General features: G+C 36.4%; 1 protein-coding gene across 4 annotated transcripts in view; it reads left to right on the top strand.

The window, feature by feature from the left end:
* Positions 1-17,959, top strand: part of fus (epithelial splicing regulatory protein fusilli) — a 103,794-nt gene that overhangs the window by 75,303 nt on the left and 10,532 nt on the right. For 2 of the 4 annotated variants that reach the window (XM_034970055.2, XM_069499742.1), the window contains exons 7-14: positions 2,092-2,202; positions 2,711-2,843; positions 3,504-3,641; positions 4,179-4,394; positions 8,288-8,455; positions 8,993-9,073; positions 9,858-9,974; positions 10,477-10,561. In XM_034970055.2, the coding sequence (XP_034825946.1) occupies positions 2,092-2,202; positions 2,711-2,843; positions 3,504-3,641; positions 4,179-4,394; positions 8,288-8,455; positions 8,993-9,073; positions 9,858-9,974; positions 10,477-10,561 (1,049 nt within the window). Of the gene's footprint in view, positions 1-2,091; positions 2,203-2,710; positions 2,844-3,503; positions 3,642-4,178; positions 4,395-8,287; positions 8,456-8,992; positions 9,074-9,857; positions 9,975-10,476; positions 17,402-17,959 lie in introns of those variants that run through there. The other 2 variants (XM_069499741.1, XM_069499743.1) reach the window with 1 other exon arrangement.

Here is a 17,959-nt window from a genome sequence, read left to right as displayed (position 1 = left end):
ACCTAGAATCATGAAATTTGGCAGGTAGGTAGATCTTATAGCTGACATTTGGGGAAAAATCTGAAAACCGTGAATTTAGGGTTAGATCACACAAAAATAATGAAATTGTGGTCATGAACTAATAATTAGTATTTTCAACTTTTGAATTGAGTGACTATATCAAGTGGGGTATCATATGAAAGGTCTTCACCTGTACATTCTAACACAGATTTTTATTTATTTTTATGCATCATAGTTTTTGAATTATCGTGCAAAATGTCGAAAAAATACGACTGTAGTAAGGAACCCTCATTGCGCGAGCCTGACTCGCACTTGGCCGGTTTTATTATGCTCGCCTGACTTCATACATACGTTAAGGTTACTGGACGCCGCTTCAAGTCCGCAACAAATTTGACCGGTAAACTTGATCGTGTATAGCCAGCGTTTGCGATAGCCATAATCTGAGCGGATAAGATTCCAAAGCAATTCTATAACCGTTTACCCCGCGGAATTTCGTTAGGTATTTGTCATAAAGTCTACTCGAAAGACGTCTTAGCAACATTCAGCTACCGTATTACCCAATTTGATTCAGTATACATAAAAAACGAAAGCGTATACCGTTGATAAATATGTAATTGATAACTTTGATAACACACAAGGATAAAAAAACAATTTTCTGCGCCGTCGCTAACCGATTAAAATGATAAAAGTTGCCTAATCGGATGTTTCGTTTCGATAAATTTAAATCAGCGACTGTAAAGTGGGTGCATGATTTGATAAATGCTAAATAAATAAATAGTTGCTCAATGATTGTCCACCTGTTGATAAGAATTAGTCAAGTGCGTTACATTTTTAGGGTTCCGTACCCGAAATGTGCCAATGGACCCCTATCACTAAGCCTTCGCTGTCCGTCCGTCTGTCTATCAGCGGGCTGTATTTCATGAACCGTATAAATTAGATAGATAGTTAAAATTTTCACAGTGTGTATTTCTATTGCCGCTTTAACAGTAAATACTGGATATGTTGGCAACTCTCTATTGTAAACACCTTGTCTTCCCATATTCACACAAATAAATTATTTCATTTCATTTCATTTCGATAATGTAAATTTCAAAATGGCGGCCATGCAAACTAAAAAAAATTAAAAAGTAGGTACATAGTGTTTTACGATGGTTCGGAATTTTTTGGGTGCGAGTCCGATTTGCACTTGCACGATTTTATTATTCTACGTACCTACTTATTACATATTTCAAAACAGGCAAACTACAAACATAAACAATTTAAGATAACAAGAAGTAGGTAATCAGGTTTTTATCTTTTCTTATCGACCGTAAATGTATGAAGAACTTTTTAAAGTTCGGCTTGGTTAAGCTTAAGTAAGATCTTTACATATTAAAGTACCTAACTTAACTTAACTTTAAGCTAATAAGCAGTTTAAAGTACAATAACATGGTAAAGTAAGGCGTCCTATGCAAATTCCTCATTAATCAGTATAAGATTAATTTAAAATTCTTATAAAACAAGTTTTTAGGTCCGGGGTGTTCAAAGTACGTACATTGTTATGCTTGGGTCACCTCAAATTACGTTGAATACCTACCTAAATTACTCGTAAGAGTTTAATTAACCGTTAAGGGAGATATAAAAACATATCCAGCAAAGATCTCAGGATATCTACACAACAATACATAGAAAAATAAAATATTTTCATATACAAAAAAGCTAAAAAACCACTAAAATTGATAAGTATTTACAAAAAATACCACTGTCTCACATAAGTCAGCCCAATCCACTAGTGCTATTGCTTGGCTGGGCTTAGCTTTTGATCCAAATAAGCGCCAGTTCTTGGGTAAACACTAAATATCTTTGGAATTACATTAATAAATATTACGAATATTAGCAAATTAAATATCACTTGCTTCAACGGTGCCCGAAATCATCGTGAGGAAACCTGAAAGTTCTCCGTAATGCTTTCAAAGGTGTATAAAGTCTGCCATTCCGCACTTGGCCAGTTTGAACGAAGATCCTTCTCATTCTGAGACCCGAATAGTGAACTGGCTGGGTTAATGATGATGAGACATATTTGATTTTGAAAACATGTTCTTCTTGTTGCAGCTCAAAAGACGATGAAATAGACGGCAACTGTATAGTGCGAGCGCGAGGCCTACCTTGGCAATCATCGGACCAGGACATTGCCAAGTTTTTCCGAGGACTCAATGTTGCAAAGTAAGTTTCTATAAAAACCGCTAGCCAGCGTTATACGATCGAACAGCTGAAAATTAACGACAATAAAACTGCCATACCTATAGTCTGATGATATAAATAGGGTGGCGGGAGGCATCGAGAAAGGCTGATAATAGGGAGGAAAACTAGCCTATAAGACATCTTACTGACGCTAGAGTTCAAGGAACGTTGCGTAGTTAGGTGCCACCCCGAGTTTTGCACGCTATATATTGCTGGTTTGAAGAGTACTAAATCACTATTGTAAGGCAAATGGTTATTAGTATAGGATTGTGTTTAGGTAGTAGGTATATTAATAGCGCTAAGTTTTTGTTAGCGTTTTGATTGCATCCTGTATATTTCCCTAGATGGACGCTTATATGTCAGAGCGTAGAAGTAACAGATAATATGCATCGGAGTGCATCGGAGTCTCGACTGGCTCCTGGCAGAACCGACACTTTGCTCTATATATTAAAGTTGTACAACGTTTATAACTCGAGTATGTATGTTCCAGGGGCGGAGTAGCTCTGTGCCTCTCACCCCAGGGCAGACGCAACGGCGAGGCGCTGGTGCGCTTCATCTCACAAGAACACAGGGACATGGCGCTGAAACGACACAAACACCACATCGGCCCGCGGTACATCGAGGTCAGTATTACTTACCTACCCTTAGATTACCCACCTTATCTTCTTTAACAAATATTTTTATTATTCTAATTTTTTATTTTATTCAGATACAAGTTAGACCTTGACTGCAATCTCACCTGGTGGTAAGAGACTAAGATGGAAGCGAGCTAACCTGGAAGGGGTAGGGCAGTTTTTAACAAACCCAACCCTTTGGTTTCTACATGGCATTGTACCGGAACACTAAATCGCTTGGAGGCACGGCTTTGCCGGTAGGGTGGTAACTAGCCACAGCCAAAGCCTCCCACCAGACCAGACCAGAAATTTACAATCCCTGCCAGGAATCGACCACTGCGCCAGGGGGTCTTCAAATCAAGCCTTTGTCATCGACAGCTCCTTACATGTATGCCAAATAAATAACATCGTTTGATTAAACCGTAGATAGCAAAATTATGATATCCTTCTTGGGATTAGCTTGAATTTTTTGGCATAATTCGTTATCCAGCACAAGGTTGACTACCTTCTCTCTCCAAGGTTGAATTCTCAAGTATTCTACAAGTACTATTCTCAAATACCATGACTTTTTGGCATAATATTAAGATGTCCTTCAACAGTCAATATTGCTTTTTCAAGTAAAAACTAAGATTTCCTAAAATAATCTGGAGTTACCTATTTATAACATAGGTGTACCGGGCGACGGGCGATGACTTCCTGCAGGTGGCAGGTGGAGCCACGTGCGAAGCGGCAGCTTTCCTCTCCCGTGGAGCCCAGGTCATAGTGCGGATGCGAGGCCTGCCCTATGACGCTACGCCTCAACAAGTGGTAAGTACCTAGTGGAATTGCCGTCATGTCTGTCTGTCTGCGGGCTTGTATCTCATGAACCGTAATAGGACAGGTGAAAACGTTATATAACAACAAATAATAAAAAATTAAAAATGGCCGCCAAGTAAATTAAAAATTGAATAATTGGTCAAGTGCGAGTCCGACTCGCACACGGAAGGTTCCGTACCATCGTACAAGACATTTTTTGTAAATTTTCATGGCGGCCATTTTGAAACTTTTATTGTTTGTTGTTATAGCGGCAACAGAAATCACATTCTGTGAAATTTTCAGCTTTTTACCTATTATGGTTCATGAGATATAGCCCGCTGACAGACAGACAGACGGATAGCGGAGTCTCAGTAATGGGATCCCGTTGGCACCTTTCGGGTACGGAACCCTTCTCGTGCGAGTCCGCCTCGCACTTGACTAGTTTAAAAAAATCAAAATGTGATGATGATGATGATGATGATGTTGATCATCATCATCATCATCATTGATGATTGATGCTGTGGTTCTAATACATCATTCCATTTCCAGTTGGAATTCTTCTCAACGGGCGACGACCCAGTGAACGTGCTGGACGGTGCAGACGGGGTGCTGTTCGTGCGGCGCGCAGACGGGCGGGCCACCGGCGACGCCTTCGTGCTGTTCGCCAAAGAGGACGACTCGCCCAAGGCGCTGTCTCGACATCGCAAGCTCATCGGATCTAGATATATCGAGCTGTTCAGATCTACTACTGCTGAAGTACAACAGGTCAGTTTTTTTATCCGTCTCTAAGCTTCATTTTTGTTGCGGTTGGTAAGGATTAGCATCGAGAAAAGGTAACAGTGGGGCTGATTCTCTTGTACACAATCTCTAAACCAAACTAAATTAACAGGTCTAAATCTAGTGCTATCCCTTTCCGCAAGCAACATTATGACAGGGATAGCAATAGATTTAGACGCGTCATTTTAGTTTAGTTTAGAGATTGTGTATAAGAGAATCGGCCCCAATAATTACATAAACATACCAGAAGTGAAATTAAATATTAATCACAACGCGCAGAGGCTTATCGTGAGTTTTACCTTTTATAATAACCTAACTGCAACATTAACTTGATTAGGGCACAATAATTGCTATTGCAACCACTCAATCAAAATGGTGACCTAAACACAAAAAGCATTTAATAGTTAAAAACCATAGACCACCCGCATTTATACAATCTACTCAAGATTGCTTTCCCGCAACAGATCACGTGACTTCCGTTTCAAATTTTTTTCAATGCCAATCATATTCCTTCTTTTCCTTATATTCATCATCATCATCATCAGCCTGTGGACGTCCACTGTTGGACATAGGCCTTCCTTAAAGAGCGCCACCACACCCGGTCCTCAGCCTTCCTCATCCAGCCACTTCCCGCCAGCCTGTTTATATCGTCGGTCCATCGTGCTGGAGGGCGTCCCACACTACGCTTGCTTAAACGCGGTCTCCACTCAAGGACTTTCCGGCTCCAACGGCCATTCCCTTATATTAATTAGTTAAATTACCGAGATGTACCGAGTATAGTGAGGATTTATTTCCTTTTGTAACAATACAGAAAAACCGGCCAAGTGCGAGTCAGGCTCGCGCAATGAGGGTTCCGTACTACAGTCGTATTTTTTCGACATTTTGCACGATAATTCAAAAACTATGATGCATAAAAATAAATAAAAATCTGTTTTAGAATGTACAGGTGAAGACCTTTCATATGATACCCCACTTGATATAGTCACTCACTTCGAAAGTTGAAACTACTACATAATTATTAGTTCATGACCACAATTTAATTTTTTTTGTGTGATCTAACCCTAAATTCACGGTTTTCAGATTTTTCCCCAAATGTCAGTTATAAGATCTACCTACCTGCCAAATTTCATGATTCTAGGTCAACGGGAAGTACCCTGTAGGTTTCTTGACAGGCAGACGGACAGACAGACAGACAGACAGACAGACAACAAAGTGATCCTATAAGGGTTCCGTTTTTCCTTTTGAGGTACGTAACCCTATATCATGATTTTTTTTAAATTATTCTCTTTAACAATGAATTCTAGTTAAAATCACATCGTTTTATTACCTTAGACAGTCTAAGACCTTTTTAAATAAAAAGTTTTAGCTTATTAACCCTCATAATAAGCATTCCCGACAGCAATATTAGCATTAATGTTGATTAAGATGGAAGTACCTTCTCATATTAATGAACTCCTTAATTTTGTAAGTTTTTGCATATTTAAGATAAGTAAAGGTTGGCATTGCTAATTACATGTCCTTACCTTCTTATCAAATTACCTACCATCTTATACGTATCTTGTTAAACTCGTAATAATCTTTCCCCTTTTAAACCTTCAGAACAAAGATTAAGATTAGGGAAACGTAGTTTATATTTATGGACTAAGAGTCAGCGTGTGCCAGACCTATAGGCTATATGAAGGAAGATTATACGAAAGTCCTGTTTTTGAAGTTAGCTGTTATATGTATGTAAATCGGCATTTAGGTTAGTAGCTTTAAATAATAAAAACCTGTATAAGTTATTTTTGAAAATCCCCCTTATTAAGGGTGGTAAAATAGGGGATGAAAGTTTGTATAGGAAGGTTTGAATTATTGTTATTGTTAACTTGAGATTTGGAAAGTAGGTTCTTTCTAGGGCGTAGGTGTCAACTATGAAAAGATTTTACGACCCCTAAAAGGGTAACATGGGGGTAGGAAGGTTATATGAAAGTCCTATGTTTTAAAGTTAGAGACATGAAGGTCATGATATGCTGGAAAGACCTTGCAACGACAAAAAAATGATATGAAAATGTGAAATCACGAATACGATCATTCAGATTAAAATATAATATTTAGCGCGCATAAAATTACTTACCTTGATTCAAATCAGAATTTAATTAATGTGTAGATATCAAGTCATGATTACTTTGCAAAAGATAAAGGAAAATAAGTTGGTAAGTATGTATAGTCAGCGACAGGTTGAGATGGCTCTTTCTGAAGGTCGATGTTCATCACGTTTGGGCGCGTACTGTAATATAAAATTAACATTTAAATTTTTCTTTCCTTTGGAAATAAACGTGTAAAAATAGGATAGGCACAATATATTCCATGTCTATAATATTCAATTCGAGCCTCAATCAGTACCCTTATTATAAATGCAAAAGTGTGTTTGTTTGTTGGTTTGTCCTTCAATCACGTCGCAGCGGTGCAACGGATTAACGTGATTTTTTGCATGGGTATAAATAAAGACCAGGAGAGTGACATAGGCTACTTTTTATCCCGGAAAATCAAAGATTTCCTACGAGATTTTTAAAAACCTAATTCGACGCAGACGAAGTCGCGGGCATCAGCTAGTAATTTATAAGCATACAAAATGCTTACCTACTTATTCTTATCCGCGCACAAATGATGAGAGTTATCCTAACAATGCAACTGGAGGCATTTACGGTAATTTGCTTACGTTTTATGTGCAGCCTGCCCTTGGAGGTCACGGTAAGATATCTCTACTCAAATCAAATCTACCTAAGTATACATATATTATACCTACTCCGGCTATATTTAGATATATCTTAATACCTACGGCTGGTTTTTTTATAAACGTTGGCGGTTTTTTCTGCCACTTTCTTTGTTAAATGTACCTATGTTAAATAAGCAAGAGCAATATATTGAGATGGCACATGGGGTGTGAGGCGTTCCCTGCCCGATTGCCATTGCAACTTGTCGCGTACTATACTTAATTGAAATTGGTGGTCCTCAAAAAATTACAAATGATTTAGAAAATTACGAATGACTGAGAGTAGGTATAAGCATCCTGCATCGTTTCTATAAAATTAAAGAAAATCTGTAACTTTTACTTGAGTGAACATAGTGACCCTTTATACTAAACTTGGCAAGGGGCTTTAATTTAAGGGGACCTTCAAATCAAATATAAATTTAAAATAATTTTAATTTATATTGGCAATAGTAGTGCAATTGTGCATACACCATAGTACCTATAACAACAATCTAAGCTAACATAAATGCTTGCGTAGATTATCATATTTCACAATTCAAGAGTAGGTACAACATAAACAGTTTAAATTGTTATTTATTGTTCAAATATGTCAGAATTACTCACTGCAAGCATTTTACTGTGAACCATTTGTTAAGATTGCGTTATTACTTATGTAAATCGTTGATTTTATTGTAAAACATTAATGACATATTCAAGTTTTGAGGTCATATATGTATTTTTCATATTTTCATTTTAGGTATTTTTAGATTTCTAGTAGATTTTTTAACGATTCTAATGATTGGTTTTGATAGATACCTCTACCATCTACCTCTACATCTACATCTACCCTTACAAACTTGACATTAACAGGTGTTGAGTACTTTGCTAATGATAATGCTATGATAGATTAAGTATGACATATTGCGATATTTAGGTGCATACATTTTCACCAATGCGTTGCCAGCCTTTCTGGAATTTAATGATCAGCTCCTTGAATAACCCCATGATAAAATCGAATGAACGCTGCCGAAGGGAGTTGGTTTCACAGTTTGCATGTGCGTGGAAAAAAGATCTGGCACAACGGGCGGTCGAAGTGCACCAAAACGTTTCAGGAAGTTGTGACTATTTACATTTTCATTCGTATTCGTAGGTGCTGAACCGGTCATTAGAGACGCGCACGAGTCAAGCTAGCACGCCGTCGACGGCCAGCGCGCCTGCAGAGAGCCTGCTGCCGGTGGCGTTGGTGCCGCAACACGTAATCACTTCCGGCACCGCCAAGGACTGCGTGCGACTCCGGGGACTGCCGTACGAGGCGCAGGTGACAAAATTGAAATGCTCTTAGGGCTTCCTTGACGTCAAGCAAGCACGTAGATTTTTGCTTGAGTTAATTCATTTTGGCCGTTTACAAAGTTTGATTGATGCTTGACGCGACGTTCGGACGGTGTTCGAGAAATGGGAAAAGTGCCGTTTGCTGGCTCAAGCTGCTTGATCAAGCAAAACAAATCTACGTGCTTGACGTCAAGCCGCTTGACCGTCTCCATTTAGGTACACTTCATTAATTTTCAAGCCCTTTACACCTACGCGAGTATGCCTTGAGGAGGCCTTTGTTTGGAGAAAGCCCAATTGCTACCCTATACTACCTTTGTCACGGAGTCGCGCTAATAGTGAAGTATGGAACCGCACGTCATTTGGTCGCAGATAACGGACATAGGGCACGTTCAAAATGTCAGTCTCATCTGTCTCTCGTGCGGTGCGGACGTCGTGTCTTTGGTACTCCTTTTGTTCTCAATTTTTGATTTTACGTTGACCTGGCTATTTGAAGGCAGTCCTAATATACCAAATATGTAATTTGTAGGTGGAGCACATCTTGACTTTCCTGGACGAATTTGCACAAAACATCGTCATGCAAGGAGTTCACATGGTGTATAATTCTCAGGTACGCCCTTTATGACGAATATAACTACCTATATAACTATACTAGCGACCCGCCCCGGCTTCGCATGGGTGCAACGTAGATACTAATGTGGTGTCATTGAGGTGTCATTGCCTAGGAAACTCTCAAATGAGAGGATTTTTTTCCGACCTAATTCACATTATTTCAATTTCCCTAGGGACCTCTAATTTTTTGAGAATTAAACTATAGCTATAAACCTTCCTCTTGAATCACTCTATCTATTGGTGAAAACCGCATTAAAATCCGTTGCGTAGTTTAAAAGATCTACGCGTTCATACATACATACATACAGACGTGGGAAGCGACTTTGTTTTATACTATGTAGAGACTACTCGTGGTAACTCATGTCTTATTGGTCAGAGAGATAAATATACAGTCGCACAGCTCGCTTTTTACACAACTGCCAAAAAAAGAATGTTTTCAGCGTTCATGTATGCTAGTTTGTTTGTTCAACCATAACTTCTAAATTCCTTTTCAGATTTGGATGTATGGGGTATCATTAGAATCCTTACATTATCCCGAGTGATACTGGCTATAATTTTTTTGAAAATGTTTCAATAGGCAGTTGGTTGTATGGCGCCATTTTCAAAATGTGAAATTTTTAATTACGACTTATTGTGAACATGATTTTATTAATGCTTACCATTTTTATATAATATTTTAGTATATAGACGGTATATTATATACATTAGTATCATTCAACCGCCTTTTTTGAAATAATTTTAAAAGTTTAGGGGTTTGGACAATTTGATCTGTTTTTCTACAGGGTCATCCTAGCGGAGAAGCGTTTATCCAGATGAACAGCGAAACAAGTGCGTTCCTGTGCGCGCAGCAGAAACACCATCGGTACATGACCTTCGGCAAGAAGCAGCGATATATAGAGGTAAAGATGATTTTCTTAGTTCAAATCTCAAACATCTCGCAGATTTCCTTCGTTTTGTATAAAATGAGCCATCTATTTAAGGAGAGTACTGTCGCCTGTAACACAGGTTTATACCTTAGGGTCGGACACCTAATCTCTATTTTTTGTGTGCAATAAAGTATTTCTATCTATCTATCTATCTATCTCTAATTCTGTATATTATTCTATACTCGTATATTTAATGAGCAGGTATGATACTATAAAAATGTTCATTATAATAATATGCCAAAAGATACTTGTACCCATTTGTACTTAACTATAATAGGTTAACTATAACTAGTTTCGGTCCGGGGTCATTTTGCAATGGGCCTCGCGGCGCCAAGGACACGTGAGTTCAGCCGTCAGACGTTTTATATATTTTATAGTGGATATCGCTAAAATAATACAGTAGCCGGCTACTGTACCTTGCTTCTTGTGAGGCTTTAAAATATATAGATATAGAAGGATTGTGCCGTTCTTCCAGGTGTTCCAGTGCTCAGGCGACGACATGAACCTGGTGCTGACTGGCGGCGTCACCCCCGCGACGTCCCCCAAGGTGCTCTCCCCCGGTACGTTGATGTCCCCCCCGCCGCCCGCGCCCCGCCTTCTCGCGCAGCACATCGCGCACCAAAACCTGCTCGCGCGCCAACACGAGAACCTGCTCCTCTCCCTGCGCCAGCCGCTGCTCCTGCCCTCCCTGCCGCACTACTTGCGCGCGCCCTCCCCTGCCTACCCCGTCCAGATGCTCCCGCAAACGCAGATACTGCCAACCAAACGATCGTACGACCGCGCGTTCCCCCAGACCGAAGCGCCGCCCGCGAAACGCCCTTACGTGCCCCAGCAAATGTCCCCCGCTCTATCTCTACCCGTTTTTTCATACGGCACGTCTGCCCCTATATTCTCATACGCAAACAACAGCCCCATGCTGTCGACTTATAGTACGTTACCCCCGTCTCTGTCTGCGACGCTACCCGCAGGTTACGGCACGGCGCTCTCTGCCGCTTTGCCCCCGTCTATAACCTCGCCATTCCCCGGATCGCTAGCTATGTCTATGTTCCCCACTTACCCGTATTATCATGGGGTATAAACATGTGTTGGGGTACAAGCAAGCAACTACGCATTCGCTTGAACCGATTCTACTTTGCAGTAGATTTACGCTTTTGAGACCACGTTTGTTCATTAAATAATAACCATGATCATACTCAAAAGGTAATTTTCGAGGTGATTAAAGGATACCTACTTAAATAGTTCATAAGTACGTATTTCTCTATCTACCTTCACATCATCCTACTCTTATTTGCAAATACCTTACCTTATCAACCTGGGATAAAAATAAACGTACTAAGTTGTAGATATTCGTAAATGTTACATAGGTAGATATATCAGATACATAAAGATTTTACGTGAGAACGTATTATGATTCATACATTATCCACCGGTATAATCATCTTCCCTAATTTCTGACTCTATTCTGGATATAAAACAATTATTTTTATATACCTACTTTTAGAGAGATCAGCCGGCGTAAGTCTCGGCTTCAATATTTTGTAAGGACCAGGGGTCATGATGACCCTGTCATATGTTTAGACTAGTTTACATCTACGAATTAAATAAAAATGCAAGCCTAGATCGCCTGGTCTACAACATGAACATAAACTTAAACTATAAGTAGTAACTGATATTTTTGTTTTAATTTGATACCTAGGTAAAAATCGTCATAACTACAGATTAATTACTTAAATATAAGGATTATCCAAAACAAATTCAGTAGAAAATAAATGAAAATCGATATTGATTTGGGCGATCGAAATAACAGGGTAACAAAATGACAATAAGCTCAAATTAATGAAATCAATGCGTTTAAAGTAGTAAGTATAAAAATAAATAGAACTAAACACATATTTGTTTACAAAATAATATTTAATTTTAAACAATTTAAGTAATAGATAATTTTATAAGTTCTTAATCAATTTGATAAATGAATTACGGCAGTTATTATACAGGTTATTTGTAACTTTTAAGGCTAATTTTACCATAAAATCAGTTTTTTTTTGTTGAATTTATACTGACTTTAAAAATTGTTGAATTTTGATTAGGTAGATGTTTTGTATTTTAAAGACCGAAATTAATAACCAACCCTATCTGTAAGCTGTCGACAAATTACTTAGCAACGTTGTTATTTGTCAAAAAATGTCTTTTTGACAAATAGCAATGTTGCTAACTTATCAACAGATTACAGATAAAATTTCATAAATATTAATTTCGGCCGTAAGCGAATCTGAGGTTGTTAATAATTAACATGTGATGTGAAGTTTAGGATTAGGAAGTTTAGGATTTTTGCTTAACTTTGTTTTTTATGTGTATTTTGCTATTTCGAGTGATTGATGAAGTTGTGATTTTTTAATTTAGACATTCCATTTGCAAAGTTATTTTTGCCAATCTTTTTCAAGGCTGATTTAAAGTCTGAGAAAAATATGTTTAGATACATTATATTACTTTGGAATGGATAGTTAGGTACTTAACGCGTTTGATTTTGAGTTTTTTTTTGTCAATGTCTTTGTGAATAGTTTACACTTTTGTTTTTGTCTACATTTATTGTTAGGTAAGTGATTATGGCAACTCGTTTGTTGATGCACTGTTTTGGTGTTATGAATTTATATTTTAGTGTTAATTGCCTTTTTGCGGACTTTAATTAATTATTGTACTTATATACATTTTTTGGTTGGCAGTTTTGTTCATGGTATCTCAAGTTCAATGTTTTTGAGATATTCGCGATCTTCCTTTCACCCCCGAACGCTTAAAGGCTTCTTAAAATTTAAGTGCCCATCTTTAGATGGGCTGTCGAGAAGATCGTCTATCGCGTCAGTGACGCCGCAACAGACCGGCAGATTAATGTACTATTGCACTATGCAATATTTGTAATGAACATCATTCGAGCGCAGCGAGACTGACGCGGCGTCTAGTGTCACTGTGCTCAAAATTCGAATGACATTTCCTATATTTTCAAACTACATGAGTCCATAGAGGTATACCATTATTCTGACGGTCTGTCATGGCGTCACTGACGCCACGGACTCGACGCTCGAATCGAAAGTCCACCTTTAGGCGTGCTCAAATATTAAGTTGCGTTTAAGTACACTCCAAACACTCCAGTACTCTCCAAATTCATTCCTTAACCGCCTAATTGTTGAAATATACACTTACACCTTAGAAAATATATCATTGTTTACCTCACACCACATAATTTAGTCATATTGGTATATTTGTGATATTTTATACTAAATATACATAGTAGGTAGTACATTTTCTAATAACAATAAGTAATTACTTTTTGTAGGTCCACTACAAATAAGTAAATAAATAAAATATCCATTTTCAAAAGTTTTTGCAGAACATTGTGGCATACCTATTAATCTAATTAAATTAATAAAAATCATGTTGAGATCACATTCCTTTTCTAAATTTATTAATTAAAAGAAAATATTAATTTATATAAAGTTTAAAGAAAATATTTTGAACGTTAATAAGCATTACTTATTGGTACCTATTATTAATCATAAGTAATTATTGTTACGTTTGAAAATGTACTACATACATCTTGTATTTTTATTGGGTACTTATCTATTCCTTTTTTAACGTCGTCTCCATTTGTTTTCATTGTCTATGGTGTTGCCATTGTCTCAAAACACATCTAGGTTTATGGGGGCTTAAGTCACAATAATATGTGGTGTAATGAGTACTTAATACAGTATGTTGTCATTTTTTAATCATCGGAATATTTTTGGCAGCTAACTAGTTATGAAATATCTAATAATATTATGAATAAAAATGCTGAAGTTAGATTTTAATTATAGTAAAAACATGTTGTGTTAATAATTTTATTTTAGCAGTCACTTATTTTTTTCATTGATATATTCGGTAGCTTGCTTTAAAATGATAGTTTTTCCAAAAAAATAAATAAATACTGCTCGTGTCTGCGTTATTTCTTAATTAATGAATTTAACTAAATGCTGCTATAAAGCTAGACGCACAAGTTATTAGTTTTACGGTAGCTAATTTTTAGCTAGCTAGTTTTTTTAATATGGCATTTTTAATTTTTACTGCATAAAATTATTATCCATCCCTTTTAAATTAAGCTACGCACATGATTTATTTTTTTACCATGTTTCGATCATTCTTTCTTTTTCAATAATCATTTTTGAGCTACCGATGTGTCAATGGCTCTGTGTTGCAATGGCGGTATATTCGAACGGGTTGTGTAATGGAAAATGGCGCATGGATTTTGGGAAAATCGGTAAGTGTCGCACTTTATGAATAATAACTATACGTGTTGCCAAATCGGGTTAGCATGGATAGCTGGTTATTTCAGGAAAAAGGTTGCATGTTTATCGGAAGGTTTATCATATTTTATATGTAATTTTAATTTTCTTGTCTTTAGCGATCATTCGACGTTTTCCAGAGCACAGCGCGAGCGAATATTTACGCCCGAATACGCTAAGTAACATTTAAGCACCCCTTATAATATATTTACGATCATGTTTAACTATAAGTTTTCTTTAGTGACAAATGTCAATTTGAGGAGTGCTCGAATATTAAATGGCGTTTCAGTATTCAGTCCTTATTTAGTTTAGTGTTGAGTAGAAAATGTAAACGATGAATTGCTTCATTTTGGTAGAATGGTAATCAAAGTTTTACATTAGTTTTGTTGACATACCCGTAAATGAATTAATTCTATACATTCTCACCAATAAAAAATATTACTAAAATATTATTGATTTACATAATTGTTTTCAGGTTTGTATTTTAATTATATTTTATACTTTTTATTACAATAATGTCTTTATACAACAATGGAAAAAGATCACTTTTGAGTATAATAGGTACGATTTACCCGCGCCCCGCTTTAAATTTATTGAATAAAGCTTAATGTCTTCCATTTATTTACACGCGTTCTGTTTGAACCCGAAATTCGCGAAAGAGTTTTTGTAGCATAGGTAGGTACCTACTAAAATAAAAATATAAAGGCGGAAACAAATTATCGGACGCGGCTGACAGCTGCAAATTATAGGTATCTGTAAAATTCATAGTACAATGAACTGTGCAAACTATCGGACGTAACCTTTTACTATTTTGTATCACGCTTAATGCATCGATGTTACTCGATGAGGCTCGGCGCGCATTACATTTTTTCAATATCGGCGATGTTTGATTGACCTAGGTATATTTTAATGGTTTAAGTGAGAAATTGAAACATTAAAATATCTCATTACTACGAAGTCAGTCAAATATTATTAATACGATATTTCGAACGATCAAATTTGATTCGACGTGTTTGAATGTTCAAAGTTTCTTTTGATTTTCGAACATTCTAAAATTATTGTCGGAATGTCGAATAGTCTGCTACATCTCTTACGCGGGTCTTGGGTTTACCGTATTTAATATAGTACTTAATACACATAATATATAATGTGGTGTTAAGGTCCTCCAGTCACTAACACATACACAGCTTTCTTTTCTCTCTATCAAGCCTTCTCTCGCTTCACGTTTCTATGTGATCTTATTGGTCTGCGATATTTCAATCGTTTGCTTGTTTATCTTACTTTGTCTTACGCAAGGTCTAAAAGCTTTGCCATCCTTTTCACAATATTTCATGGGGAAAAGGATGGCACTACTATATATAATATTTTGTTTAGAACCGAATTAGCACTACACTTAGTATAATAATAAATACATGACCAAATAATGAATTTCGAAAAAATAAATATTTTTGTCACAGATATTAAATCCATACATATTATAAAAAATTATATTGGTTGGTTCGATACCTATGCGTCCGCGCATCGTTCATCTGATTGAATTGAAACTTTGTAAAGTTGTTGTAGACAATTGTCTGACAGGTTCTGGCATGTATAGTAATATCAACGAACGTGAAAGTTGCAATGCATGCCGAGCATCAGCTAGTTAATTATATACCTAATATGGATCGGATTGATTTCATTTTAATTTATTCAAAAATTTACTTAAAACGATTGAAATATCTTTGTGTAGTGACTGGAGGAGGTGGTGTGAGGAAATAAAATCATTTTGTAATAGTGAAGCTTATTTTAACATATTTGTCGACTTTCCAACTTTGATCTTTATGTTGGCACATTCAGGTTAAATGGTGTTATAAATATTTAAATCACCTTACGCTGCACCAATAACGCTAACTCTTTTCTATTTTTTGCTTATTCTATCGCAATTTAGAGAATTTAAAGAAAATCTTAACGCTGATTACGGCAGAAATTAATAATCAATCTATTTATAATTTGTCGATAAATAACTTGGCAACATTGTTATTTGGCAAAAATTACCATACATTTTTGCTGTCGATAAGTTGTGGTTATTTATCAACATTATTACTTGTCACAAAATGTATGGTCTTTTTTTAACAAATAACAACGTTACCAAAAGTATCCCGACTATATATAATATTATAAAGGCGAAAGTTTTTGTGTGTGTGTGTGTGTATGTTTGTTACTCCTTCACGCAAAAACTACTGGACGGATTTGGTTGAAATTTGGCATGAAGATAGATTATACCCTGGATTAACACATAGGCTACTTTTTCGCCTTAGTCGCGGGCATCAGCTAGTTATCGATATATTTAAAGCGAGATTGTACGTTATTTAATTTCGACCGTAAGTTTGTAACATTCTTGATCGCCACAAATTGTAGTTCAAGTGAGTTACGATTTTTAAATCGTTCAACAATATCTGTATGTATAATCTACTTAATTCTTTCTTCATAAGCTTTGCTGCGTTAGCGTTATTGATCAGTAATTTCAAACATGGGTCATTTAATGAAATAAAAGTGAAGTAAACTTTATAAATAAGATAACATAAAATAGATATAAGTTATATTGATTCCGAGACGTTTCTTTGATGGTAAATCAATTTGTTAGTTCAAGGCCTCTTATCTTCGCTATGACATTAAAATCGTAAGTCTTATAACCATTTGACAGTTTATATAAAAACTGTCAAATTTGACATATCGTGTTTAAAGAGATGGAAAATTTGGCAAATCGTGTATAAGGAGATGTCAAAGGCAAATCTTGCATTCGGCTTCACAAAATACATATAGTGCGTATAGTCCGTACAAGATGACTCATCAGTCATGACGCGCCATTTTAACACTATGGGTCAACTGTCATATCAAAAGTACGGTTTGTCTTTAAAATAAGGACTAAAATCATACTTTTGACATAAAGTTAAAATGGCGCGTGAGGAGTTAAATTTTACGCGTTATAGTTACGGTTTCTATGTCATACAAAATCGGGGCTCTTTATGAGTTAACATTATATTAGTTGGCTAATTTTAGTTTATTGCGTATTTTTTAATAAATCGATAATTTTTCGTGTTAGAATCTTGATTATTGCGAGTTTCTCTGCTATGTGGGTGATTGTGCTATTTTAATTATATCTCTATTGCCTGTTTTGTAGCAAAATGTATCCACTTGTGAAGGGAGGGGTGTAATAATACACTAACACTTTGCCTTAATTTTCTATATTACTTCTTCCGAATGTTAATAGATGAACTTGCCTGAACGTTCCCGCTAACTTCATTCACTATTATTATAAAGTCAAAGCAATATTACGAAGTTGCGAGTGAAGTTGCAGGAACTGCCAAGATAATAAAAAAAAAAAAAAAAAAAGATAATCCTATTTGCATTTGGTGGGGGTAGTAACATTCAAATCGTACTGTGCATAAAATATTATATTTTTAACGTCTGATTTGACATTTTTTCAAACAAAAACTGTCAATATCGACCTTAAAAATATCTGTTTCGTGTAAGTTAAGATTTTAATGGTGAACAAGGGCCCTTGTCTGTGGTTTAGTCGATTTTTTGTTTTACTAACTTTGTCACGTTTTTCGGTATCTACATTATGGAATGCATAATATTATTACACTTTGTTTTTTTTTTTGTTTT

Source organism: Maniola hyperantus, chromosome 7 (assembly GCF_902806685.2).
Source record: "Maniola hyperantus chromosome 7, iAphHyp1.2, whole genome shotgun sequence".
In the NCBI taxonomy this organism is placed as follows: Eukaryota; Metazoa; Arthropoda; class Insecta; order Lepidoptera; family Nymphalidae; genus Maniola; species Maniola hyperantus.
Note: the sequence above shows the minus strand (reverse complement) of the source record. Positions and strands in the feature narration are given on the sequence as shown.